The sequence below is a fragment of the Chiloscyllium plagiosum genome, unplaced genomic scaffold (assembly GCF_037043375.1).
Source record: "Chiloscyllium plagiosum isolate Xiang-an unplaced genomic scaffold, Cpla_swu_hap1 HiC_scaffold_4, whole genome shotgun sequence".
Lineage (NCBI taxonomy): Eukaryota > Metazoa > Chordata > Chondrichthyes > Orectolobiformes > Hemiscylliidae > Chiloscyllium > Chiloscyllium plagiosum.
The window spans coordinates 113,236,582-113,258,061 of NW_028270142.1; the positions used below are offsets into that span (position 1 = coordinate 113,236,582).

The 21,480-nt window shown below is 38.8% G+C and overlaps 1 protein-coding gene across 3 annotated transcripts in view; it reads right to left on the minus strand.

The window, feature by feature from the left end:
* Positions 1-14,877: 14,877 nt before the first annotated feature.
* The window catches only part of csrnp1b (cysteine-serine-rich nuclear protein 1b), a 31,846-nt gene continuing 25,243 nt past the window's right edge, over positions 14,878-21,480 (minus strand). For all 3 annotated transcript variants that reach the window (XM_087986609.1, XM_087986608.1, XM_043685904.2), the window contains exon 5: positions 14,878-20,714. In XM_087986609.1, the coding sequence (XP_087842735.1) occupies positions 19,683-20,714 (1,032 nt within the window). In that variant the 3' untranslated portion in view covers positions 14,878-19,682. The remainder of the gene's footprint in view (positions 20,715-21,480) is intronic.

Consider the following 21,480-nt stretch of genomic DNA (forward strand, 5'->3'; position numbering starts at 1 on the left):
CCAGCAACACAGAAAAAATTTATCCCGTGCAGTAATCTGTGAAAATTTGAGAAAACAAGAACTATTTAAAGTAAAAATTAACAATTTTATTTCTTCAAGTATAACACAGAATAATTAATTAACAACTAATTACAACTCCTTCCACTAATAGAGTTATAGTCATAGAGATGTACAGCATGGAAACAGACCTTTCGGTCAAACCACCTTCCCTTCTATAATATTAGTCCAATAAAACCTCCGATTAAAGTTTACCAAAAATTCAAATTTTCAAAACCAGCTAGATGTTGAATCTTCTATCTTCCTTGGTCTTCTTTTCTTCTTCTGAGGGATTTCTGATTTACAGGTTACTGACCTTTAAGAGAGCTATTTTTCCAGGAAGTCTGCAGATGCTGGTGGTTTGGCAGTTCTCCCAACTGTTCAATATTCCCCAGTCTTATACCTCCAAAGCATCAGATTGTGTCATTGGCTTTTAAGATTGTCAATATACTAAATTCAAACTTGATTGCTGTTTGGTATTTTTGGGGGTATTATTTAAACTGATTGGCCTAATTCAAATCTGTTTTGTCATTTCCAGGCAACCAGCTACTCTAGCTACTGGACAAAAAGGTTACACTAAATCTTGTTCAGAACACTTGGTGCTGTCAGGTAGTTCTGCAAACTTTTAACTCTCTTAAAGGTACAGTACACTCCCATCTTCATAACTAAAAAAGAATCATAGAATCCCTACAGTGTGGAAACAGGCTCTTTGGCCCAACAATTCACACCGACCCTCCAAAGAGTAACCCACCGCAGACCCATTCCCCTACACTAATGTCCTATATTTACCCCTGACTAATACACCTAACCTACATATCCCTGAACACTATGGGCAATTTAGCATGGCCAATTCACCTAAACTGTACATCTTTGGAATGTGGGATGAAACCAGAGCACCCCGAGGAAACCCATGCAGACATGGGGAGAATTTGCAAATTCCACACTGACAGTGACCCGAGGCTTGAATCAAACCCAGATCCCTGGTGATGTGAGGCAGCAGTGCTAATCACTGAGCCACAGTGCCGCCCAAAGGTTTTAAAGTGCATCTTAAAGGAGGAAAGAGCAGAAGAGAGACAAAGAGGTTTAGGGATAGAATTTCAGAGCTGAGGGCCTCAGCAGTTGAAATCAGATTTCAATGCAGGCGAATTTGACTTTTAATCTGACGAACAGTTTGGCCCTATAAAGGGTTTTTTTTAATGGTGATGTTAGGAACTGTGGAAGTCTAAGGAAACTTGAGGATTCAGGTAAGCAGATCATTAAGCTGGTCAAATAGAGGAATGGAATATAAGGTAGGGGAAGGCATGCTTCAGCAATACAAAGCCTTGGTTTGTCCACACCTGATCACGATAGTCACCACCTTTGAGGAAGGATTTATTGGCTTTGGAGGCAGCTTTGAAAGACACCTAGAGTTCAAGGGTTATAAACTGTAAGAAGGGATCAAACAATAGGGTTGCATTCCATTGAATTTTGGAAGATCATGGAGAGATTTAATTAAAGTTTTACAAACATTAAAGGGGAAAAATATTGAGAGAAATTATTTCCTTCAGGTGTGAAGTTGAGGATAGGGAGCAGGGGACATTGTCTAAAAATTAGACCTGGATCTGGTAAACACATGTTTATAAAAATATGGTAGAAGATTGTAATTCTTTTCTTAATGTTATGCTGGTGGTTAATTGTTAATTTTAAAATGTGGCTTTATTTATTTAGTAGTTGGCAAGGGGTAGTGAGATCACTCCAAAGTTTTGTTGAGATGCTTTGAATCTGTGCATAGTTTCAGTTTTGAGTTTTGCTGAAAAGATTTCACCTTTTGTCAAGGTTTTTCTTTCACTCATTGGACATGCAAAAATACAAACTCAAGGGGAAACCAATATTTATACTGCATGAGAGAAGATTGGTTGGCAGGTGGACTGGGACTTTGATTGGTAGAAATATTGCCATTGTACCTGCTGTTCGGCATGAGCAGACCACCTTACTTAAAGACAAGCTGTGAAAATGTTTGTTGGATTTGTGTAAGATCATCTTTTGGGTAATATATACGATAGGGTTTTTCCAATGGCTCACTTTGTCTGCGAGTGAATAGGCTCTGCAAAACATACTACTGCCCCTTTTTGCACGATCTTATCTATACAATGTGAACTGGTCAAGTGGTTCAGGTGAACATCTGAAGCAAACTTTTGACCAAGTTCAGCATTCATTTGATGAAGGAATCCCTCGTATTTTTGACGACCATACAAGATTTTCATTCTGACAACAACGTAATGTCCATGTGCTCATTTGACGTTGCTAACCTATTCACCAACAAACTGAACATAGAAATCATAGACATCTGCACTGAAGTATTACATTATGGTGATAAGACAGACCACCATCGCATGAATCAGCATTCAGTGAACATATGAACACTGTTGAATTCATTTTTGACAACACCAGATATGCCAAATAGATGATGTTGCCATGGGATCCTCATTAGGCCCAGCATTGCTAAAAAGGGGCCTGTCTACCTTAGATTAACCCATAAGAGTAAGGGGCCTCATACATTTGAACAGAAGATGAAGTTAGTTGTTTCACAGTGTTGTATGAGCAGTTCTCACCACTGTAAAGTCAAAGAGACAATCTGCCTCTCACATAAATGAGTAATCTGGTGAATGATTTTCAATACTAGTGTGATGCCCAATATCTGGTCTTTATGTCCTGGATACTTACAGATCATATTAAACTTCATGTTCCTTCACCTGTTAAAAACAAACAAACTAGCCTAAATTTGCAAAGCTCGCATCATAGTCTCTAACATTAATTGTGATTCTGCTATTGGTCAACATTGGCTAGATAATGCTGATAAATGAGACTTGAATTGCTGTAATGGATAGTGCTGGGAAGCAGGCTGAAACTTTGTTTTGCTGTGTGATTTCAGATCATTCTAACTGTTGTATATACTTAGATAGCTTGATGTTTAATTTTTTTGTATAATATGTTGTATTGTTAAAGAAAATATGTAGATTCATGCGAATATGTCCTTGCGACTAACCATCACATTAACTCTTCATCAGGTAGTCCTGATGAAGAGCCAGCCCCTCGAAAGCTAGTGCTTCCAAATAAACCTGTTGGACTATAACCTGGTGTTGTGTGATTTGTAACTTTGCTTTACTATTGTGTGATTTATTGGGCTACTTGAGAGGACAGAATCAGCAATATAGTCTGGGGTTGGAGTTGGATTGGGTGGGTGTGGCAGACTCATCCCCCATTGAATATTACTGTATCATTGGAGTTCTGATGTCAGACAAGATTTGTCATGATTGTATTTTGATTTTAAACTGCATCCAGTTTCTAAACTTGGCAGTGTGGAATTTCAACCAACAATAATCAAGTTTGGGACCATAACCACTCTGAAAGTTCCTAGATCTTCTAATTAATACAACTCCTAGGAGGGCTACTTGGACACTAACTGCCCAATAAACAGCAGCTACCATGGATTTGGATCCTGGTTCAAACAAATCCTGGGGTGCCCTCTTGTGGCGCAATGGTATTGTCCCTACCTTTGGACTGGAAAGCCGAGTTCAGGTCCCATCTGTTCCAAAGGTGTGAAATAATACTCTGAATAGGTTGATTTGGAAAAATAGGTTAGGTAATTAAAAAAATTCCTGAGACTTCTGTAAAGAATTGAAAATCAAAATGGACTGTAGCTAGCACGCCCTTGTGATAGTGACAATGCCAGGTATTTGACAATGTTGCACTCAAGAGGCAATGGTAAATTTGAAATGGTAGATATTCAGGGTACATTGAGGAGAGATTTATTGATAAGTAGGAGACAATATGTACTCATTTGAGGAGTTGTGTCTAGGGAGTGGTATATTGAATGTGTTCCAGGGTTTGGTGTTTGCACCACTTTTGTTTCTAATGCCCAAAATTGACTAATTTAAACCAAATGGTCAAATTTATAAATTTAATATTTTGAGGCCATTCAAAAATCATGAAAACCTTTTATAGAATATACAATAGCAGATGAAATATCCTCTTGCCTTTGTAGTAATTTATCTTCTTACTATCTCTGGCTTTATTCATTCTCACTCTCAGTAATTTAATCTTTTTCCTGACTCCTGCTTTCCTCTTGTGTTCTTGAACACTCCCATCCTCTGTCAATTATTTCTTAGCAATTTTCTCTTAGCAATTTACATGATCACTGATTCTTGTTATTACTTTCTTATGCTGAATCACAATATTTTAAAATCCCAGAACAATCCATATCTGTTCTCAGGCAATGCATGACAAGTTACAACAAGCTCAGCCAGATGGTATCATTTTCTTTGTACCACTTACTATAACTAATTTGAATTTAAACATATACTTGTAACATATGAGTTTAATAGAAACAGAGGTTAAAAGTTAATATTGTTGCATAAGTTTCAATGTCTGTTTCTTTGAAAATCTCCAACATTTAAAATAAAATCCATTTAGCTATGTACTTAAACAGGGTATGATAGCCATCTGCCATGACACTAGGCTAACCAAGCCTGAAGTTAAGAGTTTATGTTCTATCAAAGTTGTGAAATTGAATTCAATAACATGGTAATTTATGGGTTAGCAGCAGAAGTGATATAAAAGCTGTCAGTTTGCTGTTAATAGTCACTCGTGCCCTTTGGGGAAGGGAGTCTGCTATTCCTACCTGATCTTACCTAGTACAAAGGCCTCAAATCCCATAACATGCATGTGACCTTTCTGTCAAGATAGTTGGGAATTAGGCAATAAATACAATTTGCTGTGCACAGTCATTGAAGAAAGACATACTGATTATATACTATATATTAGCTGCATTCCAAAAGCAACATAATCGGTGTATAATATTACATCATTCTTTCAAAATGTTTTCATACGGCTCTTGGTATAAAATATCTATCATTTTTCACTTAAAGTAATAATGTGATATAGGGCCATTAATTAACTTTTTTAAAAAATTCTCATTTTGTTAGCAGAATAATAAGTCAGTCCAGTTTCACAAGCAATATTTTCAATTTTAAAAAAACATTAGTCTTGAAGTGTGAAAAAGTGATCTTTGTGAAAGTGGTGATGAGCCACCTTTTCCAATAATAACAATATATATTTATAAAGCAGGTAAGAAAATATCTGAAGATGCCATGAACATATGAACAAAGAGCACCAGTGGGCCATTCAGCCACTCAGACTGGCTCTGCCATTTAATAAGAACATAACTGTTTCAATTTAAAATTAAATTCACATTCCTGTTTACCCTGATAACTTTTCACCATTTTACTTACTGTCTGCCTTTGTTAGCTACCATCTGCCTACTTAATTTATAGCTGCACTTGCCTGTTTACTTTCATTGACTGGTGTACAAAGATATCCAGATCTGTTTATATATCCTCATTTCCCAATGTATCACTATTTAAATAGTACTCTGCCTTTCTATGTTTATTGCTGAAGTGGATGACTTCACATTCATCCATGTTACATTGCATCTGCCATGCGTTTGCCAACACATTCAACTTGTCTAGATTGCCCTGAAACCTTCTTGCAACCTCCTCATCACTCACAATCCCACCTGTTTTGTGTCATCAGTATATGGCACCTTAACAAATGCCTTCTGGAAATTCAAATACACTACAATTAATGGTTCCTTTTTATCAACTTTGTTTATTACATCTTCAAAGAACTCCAGCAAAATTGTCAAACATAGCCTCCCTTTTCACAAATCTATGTTGACTGTGATTGTGCTAAGCTTTCCTGAATGTTCTGAGATGTCTTCCTTAAGAATGGACACTGACATTTTCTCAATTACAGATGTGGGGGGAACTGACCTATAGTTTCCTGCTATTAGGTCTCCTTTTTGATCACATTAGCAATTTTCAATCTGCTGGTATCTTCCTGGAACCCAGACAGTTCTGGAATATTTAATTTAATGCTTTCACTATTGCTGCAGACACTTCTTTTAAAACCCTTGGATGCAGGATGTCAGCTACTGGCTTATCTGCAGCAAAAAAAAGAATGCTGGAGAAATTCAGCAGGTCAGACAGCATCTGTGGAGAGAAGAACAGTCAATGTATGACTCTACTTCAGAACCCGGCTTGTCTGCTTTCAAAAGTGCTAATTTATCAAATACTTTATCTCTTGTGAAAAAGACTGCATTGGACCTTTCCTCGAATTAGTATCTTCCTTATCTGATAGGGTAAAGTCACAATACTCTTACCAGACTATAAAGCTGCTCTTTCATTAGACAGAGAGACCACTGATAGTGGTTTAGTCTGAGAGTCCTTCCTGATAACCTTAGACGGTGCAAGAAATGAACCCACGCTATTGGCATCAGTCTACCGTGCCCTTGTATATTCCTGGTCACTCTATAACCATTTCTCCACAACAGCTATCAAGCCATATACATCTACTTCTATTTATACCCTCAACTCATTATCTTGTCACAAATGCCGCATGCATTCAGATAAAGGGCCTTCAGCTTTGACATTTTACCATTATTACTCATTCTGGTTCTAATTTCCGCTGTATCTGTTTATATTATCTGTTTCACTATGATTAACATTCACCTCTACACTATCCTGCATCTCTGCTCGTTTTTCTCAATACCCCTTTCATTGATGGCTTAGGCCTTTTTTTTAACTACCTTCTCTACCTGCACTGCCACCTTCAGTGATCTATGGCCCTGCCCATCCAGATTGCTCTGCACATCATTACTTCTAATGGTTCTGCCATTCACTGTATAATTTATACCTGTATTTGACATTCCAAATGCAGCACCTCATATTTGTCTGGATTAAAGTCCATCTGCCATTTTTCTGCTCATGCCTGCACTTGATCTATATCCTGCTGTATCTCCTGACAATCCTCTTCACTACCTGTAACTCCACCAATCTTTGTATCATCCACAAACCCACTAATTAAACCAGCCATGTTTTCCTCCAAATCATTTATGTCGTTCATGAATGGCAGAGGTCCCAGCATTGATGCCTGTCGAACACGATTAGCCACAGCCCTTCATTCCAAAAAGTATCCTTCCAGTTACCTCTGTCTCCTATGATAAGCCAGTTCTGTATCCATCTTGCCAGATCACCCTGATAACATGTGACTTCACCTTTTGAACCAGTTTGTCATGAGGCATCTCGTCAAAGGCTTTACCGAAGTCTATGTAGACAACATCAACTGCCTTTCCCTCATTAACCATCTTTATCACCTCCTCAAAAGCCCAATCAAATTAGTCCGGCATGACCTCCCCCGCACAAAACCATGCTGTTTATTGCTAATCAGTCTACTTGCTTCTAAATGTGTACAGATCTTTTTCCTGAGAATCTTTTCCAATAATTTCATACCACTGACATGAGGCTTACAGGCCTGTAATTTCCAGGAGTATCCTGCTACCCTTCTTAAAAAATGGGACAACATTAACTATTCTCCAGAATTCTGGGACCTCAATTGTGGCCAAAGAGGTTACAAAAATGTGCTCCAGCAATTTGTTCTCTTGCACTCCTCAATATTCTAGGATAGATTCCATCAGGACTCAGGGACTATCTACCTTAATACCTTTAAGACACACAACATCTCTTCCTTTTTAATAGTAACTTGGCTTAGAAACTCAACACTCCCTTTCCTGAGATCATCCTCCACCAATTCCTTCTCTTTGGTGAATATTGACACAAAGTATTTGTTTAGAATCTCACCTCCCTCTTCTGGACATTGCACATAGATTCCCTCCTTTGTCCTTGAGTTGGCCAACCCTTTCCCTGGCTATCCTCTTGCTTTTTATATATGTATAAAAAGCCTTGGGATTCTTCTTAATCCTGTTTGCCAATGACATTTCATCACTCCTTTCAGTCCTTCTAATTCCTTGTCTAAATACTTTCCTACTATCCTTATATTCTTCAAGGGCTTCATCAGTTCCCATCCTCCTGGACCTTACATATGCTTCCTTTTTCTTTCTGACTAAGGTCATAACGTTCCTGGTCATCCAAGATTCACGTAATGTGTCCTGAAGCTTGACACAAGGTACGCAGTACAGTCTTTCGGACTCTTGGTCTTTGCTGCAGAGAATTGTATCTATCACCCTAACTATGCTGTCTGAGATTAACACAGCATTTTTGTTTTCTTCCCCCACTTCGGTGGTGCTCTGTACCAAGGCACTTTGGTCTTCCCTGTACTCTGTGCCCTCGCCCAGACTGGCAACAAGAACCTTATCCTGTTGGACAAGGGGACTGGCTGAGACTCCTGCAGAACTCAGTCCTGGACTCCAAAATGTGCCTCATTCACAGTCACACCGTCCTGTCCCTAACCACAGCCAAATTTGACATCATTAATCTAAGGGATGTGACTGTCTCCCATCAAAGTGACCAGGTAACTCATTCCCTTCGTGATATTTTTCAATGTTCACAGCTCAAATGTTATCTCAACTTCATTCCAAGGTCTCTCAAGCAGCCAACAATTGCTGCACACGTGGTCACTGTGGATTTCACCAGCGACCACCAACTCCCAGATACTATAGCTATATTCATCACCTGACCAACCACTTCTATTCTATTTAAGTAATTTACTAGGCTATTAAATATTTTAAAAGTGAATTTCATAACTTTGCTCTTCAGCTGTAATAACCTTTCTGATTTAAACTATTTAAATGAACAAGTTACAGAAGAAATACCCACTGATCACTTACCTGTTTTCCTGTGCTTTCACACTTCAGCCCTGACAAGTCAAACAGGAGTTGTCTGCTGCCAGATTTTAATTCCTACCACTGTTGATTTTCTCATGAAGGTCTACTGAACCAGTCTGTTCAAGTAATTGTGATTGGAACTGAACATGAATTCAGAATTAGGTGAGCACATATACCATACCATAGGTTTGGAGGAGATTACAGCAATAAGGAGGAGTAAGTCCAAGGAGGAATTTGAAAACAAGGACAACAAATCAGTGTTGATTTGTTGTCTGATTGGAAGACAGTGTAGGTCAGCAGGCACTCGGGTAATAGGGAAGTGAGACCTCCTGAGAGATAAGATAGTGTTTTGGATGAACTCAAAATTATGGAGACCAGAATGTGGGAGAACAGCCAGAAATGTGTTAGAATAATCAAGTCTTGAGATAACAAGCAGTCAAATGATGTTATAAGTTGGAAATAGGCAGTCGTAGAGATGGTTTGAATATGAGTTTGGATGAGCTTATTTTGGGATCCATTGTGACCAAAACTGTGAACATAATGGGTTAACCTCAGACTCTTACTGATGAGCTGATTGTTGAGGGTGGAGTTTGGAAAGGAGAGGAAAAATGATAGCTGTGTCTTTTCGATGTTGAATTGGAGAATATTTCTGATGCCGTTATTGGATACTAGATAAGTAGCCCAACAATTTAGCAAAGGTAAAAGAGTCAAGACAGGGGTGGTGGTCAGGCAAAATCTGGGTGTTGTCAGTGTACATATGGAAATTTACACAGTACCTTTGGAAGCTGCTATTGAAAATAAAAGTTGGCCAATGTCTGGGCAGGAAGAGAACACCTTTCAAGTGATTCTCTGGTATTCTGAGATAGAAACATGGAACTAGATGAGAATAGGCTCACCCAGCTAGACAACAAATGATTTCTTGCAACTGAGCAGTAGACTATTCTAGTAGGTTAGAATTCAACTACATTAGCATGGGGTTGGAGCAACATACACATATTTGGATTCCAAGATCTGAAATTCATTTAATTTATTCTGTTAAATCCAATTTCAAAGATTGGAAAAATTAAAGTTAAGGCAAAAAGTCTGCTGCTGATCTTGAAAACACGGACAAACAAAATCAGAGAAGGTTCACCGAATCCAGGTGAGAAGCTTCAATATGGGCACCAATCGATGGTGGTGAGGATGACTTTTCAGAGTTGATGTTGGGATTAACCAACTCATGCCTTGCATTATATGTTTTTGATGATCCATTTGATGTTTTGCTTGGGATTTATAACTGCCTGGCTTCAGAAACCATTAAGTGACAACCATATATTTTGGCATTGGAGATTTTCTTATTTCTCTTTCATGAAATGTAGATTTATTACCCATATTTAATTGACCTGTAGAAGATGATGGTGAGCTGCCTTCTTGAACCGCTGCAGTCTGTGTGGTGTAAGTAAAACCATAGTGTTGTTAGCAGATTCCAGGTTAGGATGTTGTGTGGGTTAGAGGAGCACTGACAGGGGATAGTATTCCCCTGCATCAGCTACCCTCACCCTTCTGAGAATAGAGGTTGCAAGGTATAGTTGAAGGATCTTTGATGAGTTAATGCAATGCATGTTAGAGATGGGATACACCCTGTGTAGGTTGCTTGCAAGTCAGAACAGAAAGTAATGACAGGCTTCCTGTCCCATAAAATCAGTACCACAGCCTGTATACAGTTAATTATATTAAATCCAGGCTTACCTTTTGAAATTATGTTACTTAATTTGTCTCTTTTAAGCAGCCCCTTGGGATTGAGGTTGACTTGAATCCATTCAGGCTCAATGGTGCCAGAGGAAACATCACAGAAGCGCTTCACAGGCTCCCAAGCACTGAGGATGTCACCTAGACAGGGGATGAAACGTCTGCAACACAAATTCCCAGCTCGGCGAACAGAACCACAACAACGAGCACCAGAGCTACAAATCTTCTCCCAAACCTTGATCAACAGTACTAAGATTGCTGATAATTCTAATGTGATATCAAATTCTGCTACATGTAGAGCAGGTAATGCTTTTTTGAGTTGAAAGTTTGTGTGCTCCTCCAATGCTTTGTCTTCATTCCTGCACATTTCCAATGAAGTCACTTTGCTGTCTCAAATGAACTTTGGTCATTTTGGTCACTTACAAATTAGGCCTCTCATGAGTTGGAAGGATGTTGACCGTTTCAGGTTTTGAAGAAATGCCTGAAGGGTTTCAGCTTTGCTCCCAAGACTCCTCCTGAGTGGAAAACCTGCTTTAAGTGTCTGACATCACGTGTTGTGAATGACATGTTCTGGTTTTCAGTGATTAGCATTCCTGTTGAGCAGCTTACTTAGGAAGAAGACACTATGTTAAATCACATTTCTTGCCACTGGATTTTGAGGGTCTTACAAAGACTGTTATTACTTCTCCATACTTGGGGTACCTGAAGGACATAGGAACATGGGAATTATTACTACAATTAAAACACAACCTCAGTTTTATAGTTAAGATCCTAGTGCTTCAGTATGATTTTCCTCAGTCAGCTGGAGATAACTATGAATTCTGTCATAGAGTCATAAAGATGTACAGTACGGAAACAGATTCTTCAGTCTAACTCGTCCATGCCAGCCACATATCCTAAGCTAATCTAGTCCCATTTGCCAGCACTTGGCCTATATCCCTCTAAACCCTTCCTATTCATATACCCATCCAGATGACCATTTTAAATGTTTCCCCTCTCACCCTAAACCTATGCTTTCCAGTTCTGGATTCCCTCATCCCTGGGAAAAGTCCTTGTCTATTAAACCTATCCATGTCCCTCATGATTTTACAAACCCCTATAAGGGTTAACCTCAGCATCCAATGCTCCAGGGAAAACAGCTCCAGCCTATTCAGTCTCTCCCTATACCTCAAATTCTCCAACCCTGGCAACATCCTTGCAAATCTTTTCTGAACCCCTTCAAGTTTCATAATATCCTTCCAATAGGAGGGAGACGAGAATTGCACACAGTATTCCAAAAGTGGCCTAACCAATGTCCTGTACAGCTGCAACATGACCTCCCAACTCTTGTACTCAATACTCTGACCAGTAAAGGAAAGCATACCAAACGCCTTCTTCACTATCCTATCTACCTCTGACTCCACTTTCAAGGAAATATGAACCTGCACTCCAAGGTCTCTTTGTTCAGCAACACTCCCCATAATCTTACCATTAAGTGTATAACTCCTACTCGGATTTGCCTTTCCAAAATGCAGCACCTCACATTTATCTAAATTAAACTCCATATGCCACTCCTCAGCCCATCTGATCCCATTGTAGTCTGAGGTAGCCTTCTTTGCTGTAAACTACAGCTCTAATTTTGGTATCATCTGCAAACTTACTAACTATACTTCTTATGCTCACATCCAGATTATTTACATAAATGACAAAAAGCAATGGGCCCAGCACTGATCCTTGTGGCACATCACTGGTCACAGGCCTCCAGTCTGAAAGGCAACCCTCCACCACCACCACCCTCTGTCGTTTACCTTCAAGCTTGTTCTGTATCCAAATAGCTAGTTCTCCCTGTATTCCATGAAATCTAACCTTGCCAACCAGTCTACCATGAGGAACCTTGTTGAACACCTCACTGAAGTCCATATAGATCATATCCACTGCTCTTCCCTCATCAAACCTCTTTGTTACTTGTTCAAAAAACTCAATCAAGTTCCGGAGATGGTTTCCCACACACAAATCCATATTGACTATCCCTAATCAATCCATGCCTTTCCAAATCCTGTCCCTCAGGATTTCCTCCAACAACTTGCCTGCCACCAATGTCAGGCTCACCAATCTATTGTTCCCTTAAATAGAGGCACCACGTTAGCCAACCTCCAGTTTTACAGCACCTCACCTGTGACTATTAATGATTAAAATATCACAGCAAGGGACCCAGAAATCACTTCCCTAGCTTCTCACAGAGTTCTACGGTATACCTGATCAGGTCCTGGGGATTTATCCACTCTCGTTTAGATCTACATTCCTGATGAATGGTTCCCAAGAAAGGGAAAACAATCCATGATTTTCTAAGATCATGTAAGTGGCCTTCGCTAATGCGGAGAGTGGGAGCTGGTTGGAGGAGGACCATAGTTTTTCGGATGTTGAATGGAAGGGCATTTTCACATCGACTTCCAAGTTGACAAAGACTCAGAGCTCTGTTTTTGAGTGAAAGAATACAGACAAGTGACATCTACATGTGTAGGTTGAACAGTTTTCCATCTGTTCTGTAAATCATTTCCCATGTCGATGAGTAATTTGCTGGAGGCAAAGTGAAGTATTGCAGCAAGGAAAATAAAGAGGAGTGTTGATGCAATGGTACAGCTCTATATGACCTCTGATTTCACCAAGGTAGTGTTTGTGGGCGAGGATCTTGGCTAACATGTCATTGCAAGGTAGGCAGAAAGTCATTACAAATATCAGAAGGCAGCCAAATGTGAGGAGCATACTCCTTAAGCCTTTGCAATAAACATTGTCAAAAGTTGCTTTTTGTATATTGCTTGCTTTATGTTGTTATGGTATACAGTCCCCATAGTGACCAAGTCTGCTGGCTTCCAACCATGAATTTAAGGGGCAGCACAGTACTGCTGCCTATTAGCACCTGGACCCAGGTTCAATTCCACCAGAGGGTGACTGTCTTGTGGAGTTTGCATATTCTGGCCACGCCTTTGTGGGTTTCCTTTGGGTGCTGCAGTTTGCTCCTATAATCAAAAGATGTCTGAGGTTAGGTGGATTGGCTATGCTAAACTGCCCATCTTGTCCAAGGCTGTGTGGATTAGTTAGTTAATACAAGATTACAGGGATAGGATTGGTGTGGGTCAATGTAGACTTGATAGGCCAAGTGGCCTGTTTCCACACTAGAGATTCTGTGGTATTTGTTCCTAGAAATCAATTTCATAATTTACTTTTAAAAGGTCAACATGATGCTCTCCAGCTTTCTTGAAAAGAAAACATACTTTGCTGTCCAACATAAGGGAATGTGCACATGATGAACTAACTTTCTGATTGCTGGTCTCTAATATATAGTGATTCTTAGTTCCCACAGCTTCTTCAGAATACAAAGATCAGTGACATGACTGGTTCTTTGTGTGAGAAATGCCAACTTCAAATGAAGGGTTGAATCAAGACTCTTCACTTGAATGCAAAGATCCCACGATCTGAGAGGGGTGGGGGGGGGGGGGGTGTAGGAGTATTTCTCTAGAATTTTGATTAAATATTTATTGCTCAAAATGGCAGTGTATGTGAGGCTTGTCAACATTCAAACTTGCTCAATGTTCCCATAGAATAATTCAAGTGCTATTTATTGTCTATCAATTATTGTCTATTTATTTGGTAATCCTGAGGTTGTGAATATAATAATACAAAATGCAAGCTGCTTCCATTTTAGTGTTTACACCTTTTAGAATTGAATTCTCCTCCACACCATCCTACCTGAAAGCTTCCTTATTCCTTTAAGGCCTTCAAAAAGTTTGATTTTCTTACTTGTTTTGCATCACCTTTCTGCCCTTGTTGTTTTCATGTCCTCACATATTCCCAATGCAAGTTGGCTGTAACTACATTCAGCAGTAACTGCATTCAGGATGGAGATCAGGAAGTGAGGAGAAGGGTGTGCAGGGTATGCATTCATCCACAACTTGTGAACATTTCAACTTCAAATTCAGAACCAAAGTACTGAATTTGAAGCAGTAGTTTTGGACCTAGAACCTTCTGGCTCACAAGTAATAGTGCTCTCCCTTAAACCAAAGTCGTCATTTTCCTTTCAGAGTCACAACAGATCCTTGACCACTCTTTGAATAACAGGCTGAAGTAATTCTGGTCTATCCTGGCCTAGAGAAAGGTGTTTAAAAAGCAGCAGCCACGCTATCTGCTCCTGATCACTAATTAATAAATTTTGTGGGGAAATGAATATGTACATTGCTATGTTGACACAAACCAATGGCCCAATTAGATTAGGATACAACATCCCTCAATCACACTTCCCACAGCTCAGTAGGCCACTGAAATTCCTTAAGGATTCAAAGGAAGACTGATCTTGTTGGACAGGCTTCAGTTGGGTGAGGTACTACAGTATGGCTGGTACGCATGAAAATATTCTCTGGCGCACAGTAACATTTTCGGAAACAGAAGAAAGCTGAAAGAATGAATCTCAAACACATTCCTTGCATATATAATTTTATTATTTAAAAGTATGATGTAAATGGCTTTCATACGGCTTGGATGAAATGAATAGCATGTAATCCATCATCATATTTTACAGATTAAGCTAAATGCATTTTCGTAAAAATCATCGTACCATTCTGCAAAATTATTGAAGTCTGAATATATATTATTTACATATTGAAGGCAAATGGGAGATGTACAGACGATTCAATACATAACATTATCTTAACAGTTTTGCAATAAATACCAAGTTTCATTTTTTTTTATGTGCAACAGGCAAAAAAAAATGAATCATACAATGGAGTGAGATTGAACTTATTTACAGATTTCTAGTGCCTTTGAGAAGGAACAGATTTCAATTTTTGCCAAAAAACTGAAAAGGGAACCAAAATAATAAATTAATTTTAACGGCAGAAAAGCTGCATATTGCTAGGTCCAGGTTGTCTATGCAGAGGAACTGCAGAAGGCTGAAGGGCAAAAGTATTAACTTGATTAACAGATCTTCTCCTCACCATGTCGTTCCTAACCAAGATGAAATATCAAGTCAGCTGCTAATCTCAAACTAAGTAAAAGTGACGTGTTAGGGAATAAATAAGTTTATTTGCACAAGTTGACATACTTCACAATGGGGGATCCCCCACTAGCTCAGGTCCTTTTTGATTAGCTTATAAAAATACCATTTCAGATTTTAAAAGTATTTTGATAACAAATACGTAAAGGATGGAATTTTTTTTCCCCTCTGTAAAGCCCATCTACTTTCCTTCACAAAGAAGCAGAAATACTAGTCACTTGGTCATGGAGGTCTTGAGCCGGTCACCTCAATCTTTTGAGTCCTACCCTTTTGCTTAACAGAATTCATTACTATCCCTTTTAGATTTGTCGTCCATGAGAAATTGGACATTTTTTCCACATTCAGGATCCCCAATGTCATAGTATTCAAATAATTCAGGCATAAAAGGTCACCAGTCCATTTTGCTTGTCACCAGGTCTCTATTGGTTGCACAAGTTGAGAACGAAACCCAAAAGCAAATGCTTGTAACCTAATACTAAAATGGGACGGTTTGTCATCAGTTCTCACTAGTGGTCTTAATGAATATATGTAGAAATGACAAAGTTATATTTTTAGACAATGAACTTGTCATACAAATATTCTCAATGGGCCATTTAATGCGCATGAACTAATTTAAAATAGATGTTTTGTACCAACTCCCAATAGCGGGATTGAACTAATTGTATTCTCTACAATATTCATTTTTTCATGTTCACATTAAAAAATGGAAGTGAGTCTGTAAATATTTTTCAAATCAACTAGACTTCCAAAATGTTTGATATTTTGATCTTTTCTTAATGTATAAACTATATTTTTTTATGATTTGGAGATGCTGGTGTTGGACTGGGGTGAACAAAGTTAAAAATCACAACACCAGATTATAGTCCAACAGGTTTAATCACCTGAAGGAGCAGCGCTCCGAAAGCTAGTGCTTCCAATTATACCTGTTTGACTACTCCTTGGTGTTATGTGATTTTTTAAACCATATTTTTTAAACCATGAAGAGCTCTTTGGAAAATAGATCAGTTCTAATAATCTTAATTCCACGATTCCTTTCCAAATTTGGATTCTTTATCTTTCAGGTCTTATTAATTCAAGTGTCCCTTCTGCTACAAAAGTATTTATAGTTCCTCTGCATATTAGACACTGGGCTGAACCATGCGTGCCCCTCCCCCTCAGATTTTCAATAAATTATAAATTGTAAAGCTTAAAAAAAATTAGCTACTTCGTGGAATTTTAAATAATTAAAGGTTTCAAATCTCTAGCACCTTTACAGAACTAATGACCTTCATGCCAAAAATACAGCCTAAAACACTAAATGTTTGAATGCAATTCACGTCTTAGTTTTTAAAAAAATGGTTTCTTACCAAAAAGATACTTTTCATATCTTCAAACATTTTGCAGAGTTCTTGGAGAAGAGCCAAGAACCTGCAATGAAGTGTTTCACTTGACAGGAGCAGTGCTGTCACTAGGTTTTTTTAAAAATGATCACATTTGATAGACAAAATTGAAATTGAAGAAACACCCAGGCAACACGCATGAGCTTTTGTCCCTCTGAACTGAGCTTATGTGGAAATCACGTTCCTGGGCTATGAAAAATTAGAGGATGAAGTCCAGGTGGTTTGCATGTCTGGTGCTGCTGAAAACAGGTGCATCTTAAGGTAATACATTTCTTTTAAAAAATCTGGTATTAAAAGTTGCATGACCAAAACTGCCATATACGGCCGGTTATATGCAATTTTTGATTTTTCTTCAGCATTTGGTACCAAACTGACTAGTGACAACACTGCTCAAACAAACACAGTTACAATAACAGTGTAATGATGAGAAAGACCAGTGCTACTGAAAGGCTGTATTGCACTTCCATTGTTTCATTATTAAACCACAGTGCTCCTTGCAGTACTGCATGTACAAAAATAAATAAATACAGTACAAAATAAATAAAAACTGCACATGTAATACTTAAGGTACAGTATTACAAAAGTTACTTATTAACTTCCGGCTATTTAAGACCTGGTCTCAAGTTGGCTTTATCAATGTACTTTGCACTTACAAATTACTGTACAATTTGCTAGGCTCAGCTGTAGTTAAGACTTTGCATAGTAAGTTTAATCAATTTGTGCATTAACCCTTTACCATTCAAAGAATCTTTATCTTGTAAGGTGTGTTAAAAAAGGAATGCTAAATTTAAGGAAAAAAAATGCTGGAAATGATAAGCATTTGGGTGAAAGACTGAAAAGTCCAGGCCATGATTCAGTGAAGAAATTTCATTGGAACCCAGGAAGAGTTACATTTAGAATGCAGAGACCGGCCGATGTGTTCATTATTGGTATCTGCCCATTATTGTTCACAAATTTAAAAAGCACAATCTGCCTGCAGTAAATACAATACAAATTATACTGCAGCCCCTTCCTTCTGAGGAATACAAAGATCTAAGCTCATTTTATTGCGCAAAAGTGTGCACAGTATCCTGAAGTAGGTCATTATCAGTGATGTGTACAATTATTACACACCCAGTGAATACAACACTGGGTTAAGCACTTAAAAGCACTTCTAGGAGGAGGAAAGAGACCAAATATTTCCTATTCAGGAAGTCAACGAATACAATAAAGCATAACACAAAATTAATTCCCTGGGCAAGGCATATCACGAGCACAAATAGATATATTCCTTGCATTATGTTTATGCAGTCACATATTTTTGATCAATGTCCCAAAATTGACATTTGGAGTCAAATTAAAATCTTTGGTTCCAGAATCCCGACCAAACTCTAAACAACTGCCACATAGTTATAAACTTAACAGATGGAGTTCAAAACCTTGACTACAAAACAAATCAAATTCTGATGTTTTGCGCTCATGTGATCCTGTCTAATCTTATGACACTCCAAGTCTTGTCTTGAACATTGCCAAATTTCCTTTACCCAATTATTGTCAGTTATGCCATCACTCTCTAGGTTCCAGTTTCTAGAATGTTTGTACCCCTCTCTCATCCTTGTAATGACATCCTCCAAAATCAAGACTACCTTCTTTCCCCAAGATATAGATCAACAGTCGTTTATATCCTTACGTGGCTGTCAAATTTTAAATGATAATCCTATTCTGAAGGATCCTGGAATATTTAAATAAATTATCAGACAGCATAATATCAAATTGTCCCAAACACGAAATGTTTGAAAGCTAGAATCTCATTGCTCAATTTTACTGGATAATCTCAATTATTGCTCCTGTTGAGAAAAAAGGTGCAAGTTTCACAGTTTGAAAAATAATTCTCATCTAGCTGTGAATAACTAGAACGAAAGTCTAAGGCTTACTTTTAACATGCCATAATACAACATTATGGAGGTCTACCTTATGGGCCTTAGAGCATCAATGCACTTTAACAACATTGAAGCATAAATACCAGGAGCATTCCAGATTCAGTAGCTGATTTAAGTTCAGCTCATTTATAGGTTGAAGGTAATAACACCATGGCACTCCCATGAGCTTCAATCTGTGTGTTACAAAACCACTCCCAAAGGTGATCTTGAAGCTTGAAGGATGCGTAGAGACAGTGGAGGTAGAATGTAGCATTAGGCTTTTCTGCTTAACCAACATTCATCCACTGTTTAGGCTCATCTATTACAGAATTGGAATGACATTACAAAGGTCAAGCAGCAACATGGAATTGTAGCCTAGCATGGGTGGTTGCTTTTACATTCCAAGCTGGGGTGCAAAAGAAAAATCACATAATACAAGATAGTAATCGGGGCTGAAGAAAACAGCATGATTCTTTGAATAGGTTGGTCACAAATAAATTGTCCAAATGATTTCAGCTGCCAAATGTCCATTGATAAGTAACCAAACAGATCGAGACTTATTCCATTTCCACTTTAAGTGTCATTTGTAAGCAATCATTTGTGTTGCTCTTCGCTGAAGTACCACCGATATTCGGCATTGATGCATCACTATTACAACACGCTCAAGATCCAATTCTCTTTTCAATTTAAACAATATATAGCTCTTTCATACAAAACATTACTAATTGATACTTAGGAGTATCACTCCCACTTCAAGTTGAAGAATCATTTTGATATTTATAGCCTCACTGGATCCATGATTAATACAACTGAAGGCTAATTACTGCAGAATGATTCCTTGACTTGTGACCCTCATCCCTCCCATCAAATACATCAGTCATTTCATAAAGATATCTATTATTCATCTTTGAAAAGAAAGAAAGAAATTTGGAACAAGTCACTTTGATAATCTGAAGTTAAACCTTCACAGTTTCCATAATGGATGTTTTGATGGCTTCTTCGAGATGCTGACTGTCTGGGAAAGGTGTAGGGGGCTCTGGAAATGAATCTGCTGTGATGGGCTCAGCCAGACCAATCAGAGACTCCAGGAAACAGCTACCTGGGTCAGCGGCCTGGGAGAAACTGGGAAAGCCAGGGAACTGAAACTGCAGCGATGGACAATTGTCCATGCTTTCATGGTCCTTCTGTGGATTGTGAAAAGATCCATAGTTGAATTCTGAGAACGACTGGAAAAATTCAAAGGAGTCAGTCGAAAGGCTGAGGTCAGTGTAGCTTTTGGGAGCCTGCTCCACACAGTGAGAAGGCAGGTAGCCATGGTTACTGCTTGGTGTCGGAGCTACATCTCCCAGAGAGAAACTTCCTTCCTGATTGGCATTCTCATCCAAGCTGGGCAAGTGATTAGTATAGTACTCAGTGTTGAATTTAAAGGTTTCCATGCTAGACTGCTGGTCACCAGTCTCACAGAAAAAGTCAGATGGGTTAAAGTAAGGGAAGCCATCCTGGTTTTCAGTGTCATTACCACACTCGCTTTCAGAATCATTAAAATGGAGGATTCGGGTCAGTCCGTCATCATCAATGTCTGCTGTTTGATGAGACTGTGGTGCATTATCCAAGAAACGGTCATTGCTTCCCTCATCCACCCCTTCGCTGTAATTTGACAAACTGGAATCGGTCATGTCACTGCTACAGCTGTTATCCTCACTGTCATCTGACTCTTCACTGAAAGGAAAGGCTGGCGTTAGGGAGGCACTTCTGTCCTGGAAGGTGGCCTTGTCTGCTGAATATCCATAATGATGGGGATTTTCCAAGTGTGGCATGTCTGACTCTCCATTCCTATTTTCACCATTTGATTGTCTTTTCTCCAAGTCCAGCTTCATGATGGTGTGGATGAAATGTGTCTGTACTCTGGCAGAGTTGAACTCTATCCTTCCCATTGTGTTACCACAACCATCCTTTGTACAACCACAGGGAAAAGACATCCGGTCCATCTGTATAATACAAAAGTGCATAATGTAAGCACGTAGGAACAGGGAAATAGAAGTAGGCCATTCAGCCTTTTCACTAATATTATAAATCAATAGGGTTACAATCACATCTCTGAACACCTTGTATTTATATCCTCCTCCAGACTGTATTACTGACCTTCATCACTATAGTAATTTAATTACATTTAAGTTCGTTTTGTTGCCATCGTATTTCTCCAGGTCTTCAGCAAAGAAACTGAACTGCTTTTTTTAAAAAATAGATGCCCTCTTGATGAAGCATTTCTGCTTTCATTTGCCATTAACCCCCCCCCCCCCCCCCAAAAAAAAGTCTAAATTATGAGGTGGTGAATTCCCTTTCCCTCCATGTAAATGTCAGAGATAGGGAGAGAAACTTGCTAAATGGAAATCAGCTGCCCACAGCCAAGTAATAGATTGGACAGGGCATTTCTGCCTCTCAGCAAGACTGGTCTCAGAAAGCTATTGGCCAGAGGCACGGGAAATTAGATCAGGATTTGATTAAGTGTATTGAGTCTATAGGGATGCCAAAATGCAAGCCCCAAAGAGATTGGAAGGGACAACATTGCTGGGTGGTGGTGGTGTCCTCATACAGGTCAGGATTCGAACTTCAAGTTACTCTTTTTGTTTTATGGGATGTGGACATTGCTAGTAAAGCTACCATTTGTTGTCGATCCCTAGACCATTTCAGACGGCACTTAGAAATCAACCACATTCTGTGCATGGGAGGTCATCTCTAGGACTGAAGTGAGAT